This window comes from Lathamus discolor, chromosome Z (assembly GCF_037157495.1).
Source record: "Lathamus discolor isolate bLatDis1 chromosome Z, bLatDis1.hap1, whole genome shotgun sequence".
NCBI classification, from domain to species: Eukaryota; Metazoa; Chordata; class Aves; order Psittaciformes; family Psittacidae; genus Lathamus; species Lathamus discolor.
The window spans coordinates 20045794-20059574 of record NC_088909.1 but is presented as its reverse complement, the minus strand read 5'-3'; the positions used below and the strand labels follow the sequence as shown (position 1 = coordinate 20059574).

The 13781-nt window shown below is 38.4% G+C and overlaps 1 protein-coding gene across 5 annotated transcripts in view; it reads left to right on the top strand.

The window, feature by feature from the left end:
- Window positions 1-12636, top strand: part of SLC7A6 (solute carrier family 7 member 6) — a 28614-nt gene extending 15978 nt beyond the window's left edge. For all 5 annotated transcript variants that reach the window (XM_065663406.1, XM_065663405.1, XM_065663403.1 and 2 more), the window contains 5 exons: window positions 7440-7543; window positions 8308-8404; window positions 9300-9449; window positions 10183-10366; window positions 11765-12636. In XM_065663406.1, the coding sequence (XP_065519478.1) occupies window positions 7440-7543; window positions 8308-8404; window positions 9300-9449; window positions 10183-10366; window positions 11765-11844 (615 nt within the window). In that variant the 3' untranslated portion in view covers window positions 11845-12636. The remainder of the gene's footprint in view (window positions 1-7439; window positions 7544-8307; window positions 8405-9299; window positions 9450-10182; window positions 10367-11764) is intronic.
- The last annotated feature ends 1145 nt before the right edge of the window (window positions 12637-13781 follow it).

Here is a 13781-nt window from a genome sequence, read left to right as displayed (position 1 = left end):
TCAGCAGTGTTTTGCTTTGTACTACCTCTAGTGAGATTCTGAGCTGAATGTTTATGTGTGGTTGGATTGCAGTACAGGAGTGCTGTAGGCATGCTGTTGAAGTTCATCTTCCAATTTAGCCTGTTATAGTAGGAAACAAGTGTTTTATTTGGAAAACCTAAAAAAGATTCCTGGTTGAAGCAAACGGTTGTACTGCATAATAACTGGAGCTGTACAGATAATCTTTCTTGAAGCTGTACAGATTCATTGGGAGAGTTGGGAAAAAGGTGACTACTTCAGTGGATCTTTGAGTGACATTTGATCAATCCAATTTACCCTGATGTGCTCATATTGAAGAGCAGACTTGCTTTGCTTCAACATGCCCTCTTCCTCAGTAAACGAGGAATGTGGGAGGCTGTGTTTTAGCTGTTTTATTCTTCTTTGGCATATATCTTAGCAGATGATGAGTGTCTTTCTTCTAACTGAATTCAGGCAGAATTTCTGAAGTTACTCTTAGACCTTTTGGGTATTACTTCTCTTCCTTCGTTAGGCCATTCACTGGTTTCTTCTCTGAAGAGGAAAATCTGCTTCTCTTTGGCTGCTGCTGTCATGTCCCCCTTGTTTGCTCGCATTGACACCTTCCACTAAGGTTCCTTTGGATGAAATGCACATTTTAAACTTTATCATGGAAGAAATCTTCATTGGGCCAGGCAGTTGCATTTAGAAGAGAGCTGGTTAGCAAGTCATTTGCTTGCTTTCTTGGAGCTAGCACTTCTATTGCCACTTAGGTTAAGTCCTCTGGCTTTGGAGGCCAAGCTGAAAACCTGAGCTAGAACTCAAAAGAGTGCTACATAATAATCTTCATTATGAGGAAGGTAAGAGACTTTGGAAAACACTGAACTCTTATTCTACAGCCAACTATTGAAAATACTAAGAACAGCATGAACACCTGAGAAGGTTTAGATCTTCGTCACCTTCATGGAGACATAAAAGAAACTGTTTTATTGTTGGAGCTGGCATCTGTAATCTTAATGTGGGCCATGTGGAAGAGACATGTTATATGCAGTGGGCATGCAATATATTAATGGAGTAAAGTAATGCTGTTTTCAGTAATAGCTGTAGGATTTTATTGAGTGACCTGAAGATGAAGAGAGAATTTCATACTGGACCTTGCACTGCGCTGGTATGTTTTTCTTCCAGAAAAGGCATTGCCAATAATACATGGAGGCAATTATCTCTGAGTAGAATCAATCAACAGAATGGTGCTTGAAACAAGAATTACAGGAAACCTGAATGTTTAAATTGCTTTCTTTTGCACCTTTACAACCTTCTGACTCTGTTTCAGTTGATGTGCACTCTCTTTCCTTTATTTAACATATATGTGATGTTAAATCTAATTTGGTCAAACTTGAATGGATGTCATACAGTATCTTGACAAATGTAATTATGGCAGCAGAAAGAAACTTCATCTACTCAGTAGCTTTTTTGCATGTGTGGTTCCCTGGTTGCCATAAATCAGAGCTTCTTTGTTTCTTTTAGGAAGTAGCTCCTTAAAGGCCTGAGAAGCTAAAAACTGAGAAAACAGACTGTCGTTTTTACTGCCAAATCATACTGTTATGTATTTATACTCTGTCTCAAGAGAAGAGTCAAAGCAGAATTCATTGCACTTCCAAGATACTAGTCAGATTGCATATAGATGTTCAGTGTTCTGTACAGCATTCAGGTTAAGAGTATGTTTTACCAGTTGCTGGGGTCAACAGAAAGGACAGTTGACACCAACAAGAGTAGGCTTATTTTACTGTCTATGTCAAGATAATATAGAAGTAATGCATTTTGCTGAAACAATAAGCTTATTATATTCTAGTTTTAAGCATAAAAGCAAATAAGCAGGGTAATGCACCTAATCATTACTACACAAGGTTAATTATAGTGAGAAAGATTGATCACCAGTTGCCCTTATCATCCAGTTCCGCAGTCACTGGGGAGCCCTGGTTGCGGTGAGGGTTTGGAGAACCTGTCCTGGCAACTGGGAGGTCCTACATAGTGCATCCACTTGTAGATGAGGTCTCCAGAGTTGCTGCAAGAGGGTCCAGCTTTTATATAGTTGAATAAACACTGGCAAATCTTCAAGTGTGGAAACACCCTCCCTGTTGAATTCCACCCAAAGGCTGGCCAGGACTTAAGAAGGAGCCCAAGGGAGTATCTCCATCTATTTCAGCTTTGACCACATATTTCTCAACAAGGGAGTATCTCTTACCTATTTTTTCAGCAAGATCAGGCACCTGATTTCATGGCCTTGCAGTATGTCTCTAAATAAAGGATTATTCTGCTGGTTACTGTTACACAATAAACATTACAGCAAAGCTTTCATAGATTGGCGTATTCATACTAAAATAGATAATGCATTGCATATATGATTAATACTGTGCATTTTAGATGTATACATTGTTGGGGTATGGGATTCATCTAGAGGTCAGCTTTGCTTCCAGGCCAATTGTTCAGGCCTCAGTACTTCAGAGTATTACAGAACTGAGCCTGGAAAAGCTCATATGTGTGATAGGATCTTGAAAAGAGCTACATGATGAGGCTTTGTAGCTGCCTTTTAAGCCTAATAGAAACACCTCATAATTTTGGGGTATAGTTTTCTGTAAGCTTCTTATTCATGTTAGTCTACATTCTGTCTGCATTTATACACCTGATCAGTACTGTTTAGTGCTTTGCCAGCCTAGCATGTGTTCACAGCTCCATATCCTCTCCGTGTAGTCTGACAGTTTTTGTGTGCCTCTAAGAGCACTTTTTGTGTGCAGTTAAGTGGTGAACTGGTTTTCATCTTATGATTTGTAACATAAATGTGGATTTCTAATTATCTCTGTGCCTGAATTGCTGGTGTGAGGCAGTATCATGTGTGCTGTGTTGTGGCAGCTCTTTATGCGGGGCAATTCCCACTGCTTTTAATTTAACCTGTTTGTATAGAACAGTTGTTCGGGCCTTTAAAAGGACAAAAAAGTGTTCTTGCAAACCAGTCACAAGTTACCAACAAATGATCATGAGATCAAACTAACCCAAGATAAAAAACAGAATGTCAAATCAGTCATTCATACCTTGAAACAAAGCTGTAATTCAGTTTTGACCATTCTTCTGGGAGTAATGTAACATTTTAGTCATGATGAAATAAGGGCAGTTCAGCTGAGAAGTGCACAGCTGGAAGCTTCTTCTTTCATTATTATTCCCTGTTGATGGTTTGGGAGAAAAACCCCAAACCATCCAAAAGGGAACAATTCCAGGGGCATGTCTTCCTGCAGTGTGCATGTATATGTATATCTTACATGTCCAGTGAATGGGAGGTCATAAAAGGTCTTTATCTGTAAATTGCAGGTGCTGTATCAGCCACTAAATTCTCTGTTTCCTAGCTGTTAGAAGCAGTTATAGTTCAGGTCTGGACTACAGGACTTGTCAGACTGTAGCAGAGATGACAATTTAATCTCTTAATCCTTCTTGCTCTTTAGACTTTCTCAGAAGAAACCTGAGAAGAAATCCATCCCCATAGCGGTGGCTTTCTCCTGTTATGGTGGACTAAATACTTCTGCTATAGCTGCCTCCAGGTAGGCTTCTCTGTCATCCTCTGCACACCCTTGCAAATGCTCCAGTCTTTTCCCTATTGCCAGCTCATTTGTTTTTATAAATGCACTACTCCCAGAAGTAGTGGTAGTTAAAATGGAATCGGTTAGGTGCTCAGTTCAGAGCCCAGGTCTGCCTCATCTGTGGAGGATCCGTGATTGTACAATTGCGGTTTTAGCAGAAAGCAGCCACTAACTCTTCTCCCTCCTCCTTTTTTTTTTTTTTTTTTTTCCTCTTGGTACAGTGCACGTGGTGTATGTGCTTGATAATTTCCTTTTTGTACTTCCCTCTGACCTTCCTTCTTATTCAGAATAATCTTCTGACATATTCACGCAGTTGAATGCTTATTGTGACCAGTTCTGCTACGCTTCAGTAACGCTTCCTGCAAGAAACACTGTAGAGGGTATACCTCAGCTCTGGAGAAGACATTTCTTGGCATCTGTTAAAATGGGAGTGTTGAAGGATTTATAAATGTGTACTCTGAAGTACAAAGGTGTGTTTATTGTCTGAGTAGTAGTACATGAACTTGGCTGATTTTTATGTTAGATGTGTGGCTAAAGCTGTGTCAGAAAACACCCGCGTAAAGGCAGTTGGATCTGTACTTGTCGTATTAAGTTAGTTAATATCACCAGAAAGTTTAGCTAAACTTAAGTACCTTTCAATTTTGTTTTGCTGAAAAATCATTTTTCAGGCATATCTACTTGGCAAACCAAGCTGAACTTTTTAGAACATTCTCAATTAAAATACTCTTTTGCATCTAATTAGGGAAAAGTTAAGCTCTTGAAGTTAATGCTCCATCCCTTGCTCTGTCAGGTAGCCAAACCACAATGTTAGAAAGCATATCAGAAATGAGTGCTTGGTAAAGGCTGTCACTAGGTTATTCTCTCTTTTGAGATATCTGACTTGTACAGATCTAGGGAAATTAATTACTTAGACTTTGAGCTGGATTAACAGTTGTTATACATCATATAGCTTGCATTCAGAATACATTGAATCTATAATATCTTGATCTGCATACAATTTCTGGTAGTGATACCATAGCTTTGTCTTATCTCTTTGTGGTTTTAACATTTCATGGGAATGATTGCTGCTGTCCAGGATGTGTGTAACAGTATTAGTATGTCTTAGAAAGATTAGGTATGCATTATAGCATGGAAGTGGCCTTTGAGTTAGTCCCACATCTGGCATTCCACAGTGGCCTGTTACTGGATGTTTCAAAAGGAGATGGGAGATGCTTGCAAAGAAAAAGCCAACCTGCCTTTTGGGAAGTTTCTTCAAATGACATACTAGCTAATTTGCATCATGCAGCATAAGATTACATTCATACATTTTTTTCTCTCTTCTTTAACTTTAGCTGTTAATATTACTTCTCTAAATGCTTATCCTTTAGGCAACTTTACTAACATTTTAATTCTCTAACATCTTGTTAAGTGAGTTCATCTTAACTTTGTGTATTAAGAAAAAAAGTGCTCTGAAGTTTGAAGTTCGGTGTCTAGTAATGTCACTTACTATTTGACTTTGGAAATCAGGAGTCCAAGTGTAAACCATCCTTTAAAGTGTCACAACAACTACATGTTAAAATCTTGTCCTCATTCTTGTTCTGGAGAAGTTGTCTTAATTCATTCCCTGGATCATTATGAATTACACTGAAACTGGGTTTCTCAGAGCTGTATTTAGATCCAGCAAGGATGTGAAAGAAGCACTGTGGGTTCTAGTCATTATTTATTCTTGAGCAGCAGAAATCTTTTATATACAATAATGTAAACTTATGAGTTGCTTGTTCAGTTTCAATTGACTGAAAATGGGTAATTCATTGTATACAGAACACATTTCTTATGGCATTTTCTTGCTAAATTGATGTTCTGATGAACCTTTGGCAGGGTTTCCATTGAAGTGATTATATGGTTTTACAGTGTCCTTTAGCAACAGGGAATCCTATCTGCCTTTGCTGATAAAGATGGAACAAGTTTTGCTTTTTAGTGTAGATGATGGTATATGGCTAAGCAGAGTTGGATTCTGAACCTTAACCTGGATAATGTGCTGAACAAAGCACTTTGTCAACCCAGATAAAGAACAAGAAACTTTAGCTGGCCAAGCTTTGGTTTGTGTCAGTAAATTTTTCTGCATTTTATGGTTTAAAGTTTGACATTATATGAAGGGTGTTGCCTCATGAAAATCAATCACTCGTTTCACGGAACAAATCACCCCACTTTATTAAGTCATTTTGTCTTTTTTGACATACAGAAACATTCAGAAAACAGATCATAATGCACTGCTTTTGGTGATCTTGTTCCTGGAGTAGAGAAATCAAAATTTGACAACTGTTAAATCCAGAAAACTTTACAAACAGAGGCCAGTTCTGAATGTTAATCCACTTTGACTGAACTCCTTAGTTCAGAAATCTTTTGAGGAAGACCAGTAGTCTAAAGGGGATGTCAAAGGGGAGGTGTTTTAAAACTAAATTTTAAAATTTAAAATATTAAAAACTGAAGAAAATTTTTGCAATAGAAAAGACAGATCTGCAGAAGGCTGAACTAGAATATATACTTTTTGCATCTGAGGATCTGAAATTGGTAAAGCAAGAAAGTGATTAGCGAAAGGTTCATAAAAAAGATTAGATTACTACTACCTCCTGAGGTGTAAAATGGTCTTCTACCCACAGAGTCTTTGGGGTTTGTTTGAATATCGTTTATACATAAGCATATACCTTTCAGTTTCTATAAATAGTTATATCATGCTGTCTAATGTAGACATAGTCCTTTTGGTACCATGACTGTTACTTTGCTTCTGTAAAAGAAATCGTGGAAGTAATTTAGCTATCAGTAGGTAGAATTGGGATAGGAAGGCTTTCACCCACATCTTTTGGACACAGCATGAGTGGAGTTTTGCTTAACTCCAAGCATGCTAATGTTCAGATACATATAGTGCTCAGACCAAGATGGGATTTGGAAGACCTGCCAGTCTTCATGTGTTAAGTTTCTTGATTTTTCAAACATTTTGTCTGATATTCTAAGTCTCTCTCCCTTTTTTCTCCACTCAGGAGGCTGAACAGAATTGACAAGGACAGTATCTAGCAAGTTAGTATCCATTTTTATTATAGGTCCCAGGTCACTGGCAATCAATGACTCCTACCATTTGCTGTGAAACTTTGATGCTACTGGCTTCGTGGTTTCAGAGCTCTGTGTCAGAAGGTCACTGCAGTTGGCCTGCAGTATTGTCAGGCAACACTAACAAATGGCTGTTACTCAGATACTTGCTCTGTCATTTGCCACGTTGTGAGACAGAGCCCAGAGGCCCTGCTGATTGAGCTAAAGGAGAAGGTGTTGTTTAGGGAGTTGAGAAAGAAGGAAAATTAAATAGATTCGTAGAATCTAGGAATCTACACTATAGAGTCTACATCAGGAATAAACAGTAGGTGTGATGGTGGCTACGTTTATAATCTGCAATGTGGCACTATCCTTTTTGTATATGTAATAATATTTTTGTTCTTTATTCTCTGTAGTTGCTATGTCCCACTTGAGATGGGTAGTTCAGTTAGATAATAAAACATACAAGGTTTGGTGAGAAAATTATAAAACCATTGTGTTTTCCTTTGTGAGGAGAAAATGTGAGTTCAGGTGGTTGGCCAAGGAAGTTTGTGCTTATTTAGAATCCATAAATAAATAAATAAGCTATGTGCTTCTTTGTACTGCATTATGGATTGTCCTTACAATAACACTATTTTTCCATACAATAATACTGTTTTTCCATGCGAACTTATTACAAGAGCTCTGATGTCATTATTTTATGTATGCTTTGCTGCAGATATTTTCATGTTTCTTTTCTCTTTTCCCTTTCATCAGACATTTGCTGACCAGGTATTTGGTATCTTCAGCTGGACAATTCCCATTGCTGTAGCCTTTTCTTGTTTTGGTGGACTTAATGCTTCAATTCTAGCATCATCAAGGTAGTCCATACCTCTTTCTGTTTGACAAACGTTCATAAGTATTTTTAAATGTTACTGTTATGCTCATCTATTTATGAGAGTAGCAAAAATAGTTTGGTAATCGAAATAATAATGAGTAGCCACAATAAAATAACAGACATAAATAAAGCTCTGTGCATGTGTACATACACCCATAACACTGCCTTACTTCCCCAAAGCACTCCTAGGTGTATGTAGAGTACAATTAAAGATCAAATGAATCTTGTCTGTGTGGTGAGTCCTCAGGCCTTCTGATTCTTTGAATTGAGGTATCTTCCATTTTAATTTATACAGTAATTCCTGCAACTTCTTGTTTTCAAATGTATTTACTTAAAATTTACTTTTCAAATCAGTGTCTTTAAGGTTGTTTTTTTTTTTTTTAATTAAAAAATTTTAAAGGCTGCTGCTGCTATTAAGCTGCAGTCAAAAAGCTGATGATACAATACAGAAGCTTGCCTCTGAACACTGATTATGGATGTGACAAATGAGAGTTTTAAATAGATTAATTCAGGCATTTTAAGATCCTTCCTGTCCATTGAATCTATGTGCAATGCCTCTCTACTGAGAACAATATGAACATGATCTGGTGAAGTAGTGAATACAGAACAATTTGCAGTTGATAATATTTATTATTTATTTAATAAATTATTTTGACTGGTATTGTTCTTTGATTTTCTGGAATACATTGTCTCTCATCTGTGGTATCAAGAATTGTTTTCTTTTTTGGGCTGGGGTTTTTTTTTCAGGCTATTTTTTGTAGGATCTCGAGAAGGTCACCTTCCTGATCTGTTGTCTATGATACACATAGGCAGGTTCACACCTGTGCCAGCACTGCTCTTCAATGTAAGTTACTATTGCTTTTCAGCTATTCAGATGTGACTATAGGAACTATTTAAAAGAAACTAAAAAAAAAAAATCACAAGAGAGAACTTCAGATGTAGAATAGAATCATAGAATAGTTAGGGTTGGAAAGGACCTTAAGATCCTCCAGTCCCAAACCCCCTTGCCATGGGCAGGGACACCTCACACTAAACTGTGCCACCCAAGGCTCTGTCCAGCCTGGCCTTGAACACCACCAGGGATGGAACATTCACAACCTCCCTGGGCAACCCATTCCAGTGCCTCACCACCCTAACAGGAAAGAATTTCCTCCTTATATCCAATCTAAACTTCCCCTGTTTAAGTTTTAATCCATTACCCCTTGTCCTGTCACTATAGTCCCTAATGAAGAGTCCCTCCCCAGCATCCTTACGGGCCCTCTTCAGATACTGGAAGGCTGCTATGAGGTCTCCACACAGCCTTCTCCTTTCCAGGCTGAACAGCCCCAACTTTCCCAGCCTGCCTTCTTATGGGAGGTGCTCCAGCTCTGATCATCCTCGTGGCCTCCTCTGGACTTGTTCCAACAGTTTCATGTCCTTTTTATGTTGAGGACACCAGAACTGTACACAGTGCTCCAAGTTAGGTCTCACAAGAGCAGAGTAGAGGGGCAGGATCACCTCCTTCGCCCTGCTGGTTACGCTCCTTTTGATGCAGCCCAGGATACGGTTGGCTTTCTGGAGTGTGAGTACACGCTGCTGGCTAATATACTCTCATCAAGGTGATTTCTGAAAGAGTGATTTTTGAGGCATAAAATCGTGCCAAACACCAGAGTGTAAGATGATACTTTAAGTCAAAAAGCAGCCTAAACAGTAAGTTTCAAACTTCTGTTTTTCAGCTCACTCTTGTTTTTTTCTGACAGTGTGTTATGACCCTTATATACCTGGCCGTGGAAGATGTGTTCAAGCTTATTAATTACTTCAGTTTCAGTTACTGGTTTTTTGTTGGTCTGTCTATTGCTGGGCAATTATATCTGCGTTGGAAAGAACCGGATCGACCCAGGCCTCTCAAGGTAGTATTCATTTATTACAGAATTTTTTAAAATACCTGTCTTCTACATAATGTAAAAGTACTGTCTAAAATCTGGACCATACATGTTATGTCTAAAGATTACAAATTGAACAGGACATAAAACATTACTTCCATTTTATATTGTGCTGTGAAAGCTAGTTTGTCTGCTAGGTAAGAATACCTGATTGTTGTAATAGTGTATTCTTTTACTGCGCATTAGTTCAATCAGTAGCCCTTCTCTCTTGTTAATTGGAGAATGTCTCAAAAGGTTAACATAGTAGTTAGCCTTTTCTCTTGGATTAGTAATCTCTAATTAGGAATGCTAAAGTTAATTAATTCTGTCAATGTGGAACACATTTCATTCTGATGGTGTTTCAGTTCAATATCTGATCCTCTTAACCACCTTCTCATAGTTTAACTTGATGCTCTGCATGAGAAAGTCATTCTTGTTTCCTCAGTTTTATTGGATTTATCTAACACCACTTCGTGCTGCTATGCAGTTTCTGTCAACACAGCAGAATTACCATACTTGATTTCTTCTGCAATTTTTAGCACCAGTTCTGTTCAAGAATAATTCTGCAATTTGCTTATGGTTCCAAGTAGCCAGATATAGAAGAGGAAGAGCAGGTAGTTTCACAAAGTAGGGGAGAGAGGGAGAAGTCTGGAACTGTCACCAAAATGTAACTGCAGACCGCGGATACTTTAATAACATTCTGTTGTGTTTTTCTCTCCAGCTGAGTGTGGCTTTCCCAATAATATTCTGTATATGCACAGTATTTCTGGTGGTAGTGCCACTCTATAGCGATACTATAAATTCATTGATTGGAATTGCCATTGCTTTATCTGGAATTCCAGTCTTTTTCTTGGGAGTCTATTTACCTGCATCAAGGAGACCTCGGTTTATCAACAAGATTTTAGGTAAGTTTCTTTATAGACAGAGGTGTTAGGAAAGAGCAAAATTAAATAAGTGAATCTCAGTTTGTTGATGAAAAATGTTGTGGTCAGATGACCCCAAACAGCAGCTAAGTACCCACAGAGTCACTTTCTCACCACCATCCCTCCCAGCAGGATGAGGGAAAGAATAGGAAGAACAAAGGTGAGAAGACTTGTTGGTCAAGATAATGACAATTTAGTAAGTGAAGGAAAGAGAGGAAGAAAACCTGCTACTGCGAAGGCAATAATTACTTACCACCTCCCACAAGCAGGTCTCTATGCAGCCAGATTCCAAGCAATGGTCACCTTTTGGGACACCCTCCCACTTCTTTCTCTACCTGTTTTTATATCTGAACTAGAAAATATATGGCTTAAAATACCTCTTTGCCTAGTTTGGGTCAGCTGTTCTGGCCATCTCTGCTTTGAACTTCCTGCCCATGCCCATCCCCATTCTGCAGCTTGCAGGGAGGGCAGAAAGGAAGGGGAAAAAAATGAAAAGCCTTGATATTGTGCAAACACTGTTTAGCCATAGCGAAAACATTGGTGTGTTACAACTCTGTTGGAGCCACAGATCCAAAACACAGCACCATATGGGCCCCTATGAAGAATGTTGACTACATCTCAGCCAGACCCAGTTAAAGGGGTATGCTGATTTTTATATATACATATATATATACATACAGATATATATATATCTGTATGTATGTCTATGTATATATCTCATGCTATGCCAGTGAGGGGCAGAAGAAGCAGTGAGGAAGCAGAGACAGGACACCTGACCCAAACTAGCCAAAGGGGTATTCAGTGCCACAGCACATCATGCCCAGTATATAAACTGGGGGCAGTTACCCAGAAGGCATTTATCACTGCTTGGGTCAGGCTGGGTATTGGTCGGTGGGTGGTGGGCAGTTTGTATCATGTGTCACTTGTGTTTATTTGTTTTTTTCCCTTTTTAGTTTATATTCTCTCCCCTTGTTATTTCTCTTAGTAGTAGTAGTAGTAGTAGTAATTTTATACTATACTGTTCTTACCTCAACCTGTGGGATTTACATTCTTTTGATTTTACTCCCCATACTGCTGGGAGGGGAGCAGAAGGGGGAGTGAGCAAGTGGCTGCATGGTTGTGAGATACCAGCTGGGCTTAAACCACAACAATTTGGCAGGGTGCTAAGAATAAAAATACTCTAGGATATCAACAAAACAGTTCTAAACATTATTTGTTTAAAAAAAATGGAGTGGAAGACAATATTCCGTATTAACTTTTATAATTTGTTTCCCTGAAGAGGTGAGGCAGCATTCTTGACAGCTAGTTTTCCTTAGTCAGATGCATATTGTATAGTTGAGATAGGTGGCGGTACTGATTTATCTCCAATTTCCTATGCAGGTGCAGTCACACGAAACATGCAGCTGCTCTGTTACTGTGTTCTAACAGAGATGGACCCAAGTGAAGAAAAGAAGTTATAAATCAAATCCAACAAATATTTCAAAGCCATTACAAGAAACAGGAGGGAGGCTAAAGCAATTATGAGAACAAAAGGGAAGAGCTGGGACTGGAAAAAAAACAAAACAGAAAAACTGTTCCCAGTGATCTTTCAGAAACACTGAAACTGTACTTCCTTGCAGTTGGATTCCTATACAGATCACACCCTTGCCTCACCCTTCTGAACTGTGGCATGTTTCAGGGCATGGTTTTTTTTTTTTTTTAACTCATTGGATATTGATTACCTGCTCAGTTCAGGCACACAAGCTATGCGTCAATACTGTTCCTTTTCCAGAATTGGTATTCAAATGATAAGAGCTAATGGATCAAATTAGATTTTTGCAGAACCAGGTGGTGAAGTAATGCATTTTTAAGTTAGACTGAAAACCACTTTGACTCAGAAGACCAAAAGCCATTTCCAGCTTAATTCTGTGGATGCTTGCATGAAATTATTTGCTGTTCTATCTCAGTCTTCATCACAGAAGACACCTGGTCCCAACAAACTACCTTATTAGTCACTATTAGCAGAAAAATGAGCTAAAGTTGTGCTACATTATTTAACGACTGAACCAACTTTCTCCCTTAAACATAAGTATTTTATTCCGTACGCTATGTGGAAGTGTGCTGAGTGTGGCAAGGATTTAATCAAGAAAGCACCTTGGCACTGAAGATTTGATTAAAGGTTGATGATTCTTTCCTGTTAGCTTGTTAGCACATGGTCAACTTGTTAGGCTTTATGAAAATTTCAAAATTAAAATGGTGTTTGAAGCTTGTAAGCATTTGTTTCTGAACTTTTTTAGTAAGCACACATCGTGTTGCCTCAGCAGTCACAAAGCTCCCTTTCTAAATTTCAGTCTGTTCACTATAAAATGGCCATCCAAAACCTCACAGAACAAACCACTTTCTTTCTCTCCTCTATATCAGAAGTTCTATATCAGCTGGAAAGTAGTATCTTGACAGATAAGTAGCAGGGAGAGAAAAAAGGAATAAAACCAAAAAATCTTGCAATGCAGATTGATGCTGATTAGTAGTTGTAATTCCAAAGCTGTTAAGTCCAGTATGAGGACACTTTAATACTTAATTTTGGTGCAGCAAAAGAGATGAAGCCAGCCTGTTTGGCTAGCAGAGTGAGGTACACTTTAACACTATGCCTAGAATTTTTACCTTAGTTCAGAATGTTTACATTTACCCGAATTTGTCCATATATGCAGTTTTTTGTGCATTTAAGTTGAACTAAATCTTGTAATTGCAAGATTATGGTTGAAGCAATACATGCTTCTGACACTGTACCACATTTGCATCAGCCACTTGAGTAATAATGAGGGTATCTGGATTCTGGCACTAATTCTGTGATTAAGATTATCTTAAAAAATCTACAGATAATGGCAAGTGGCAGTAGATGGTGAGGACTAATGTAAAACAGGGTTTTGGGCAGTCTTCATGAAGCAGCATAGGGATTTAAGAGAAGTGAAAATTTCAGCTGGGGAACTTTGTGCCCAGCTGGCATGTAAACATGTAGGGTCCTTCAGTATTTGATGAAAATTAGCATTTAGTTATTATAATATAGCTTTTAATCTTGTGTATGATTAGAATAAATTCAGTATCTTAAGTTGAGACATCTGTCCAGTAAGCAAGAATAGCTTTAACAGGCTTAAGGCTGTGGCACAGGTTAACAGCAGTATTAAAACCAAGGAAAAAGTATTTTGCCTCCACTACCTTGACATCATCAGCCAAACCTAATTTACCTAAAGTCTTTGCTGCAACCTACAGGTCATAAATGGTGTTGACCTAACATCCTATTAGCTATTTTTTACAGACTCAGGTGGGAGAGCGCTGAAATAGTTAGTATGCCCAAACAGGTAAGATTAATTTAAAGATGTATGAATGTAAACTAAAATACTGACATGGCTTCAGCTGTACC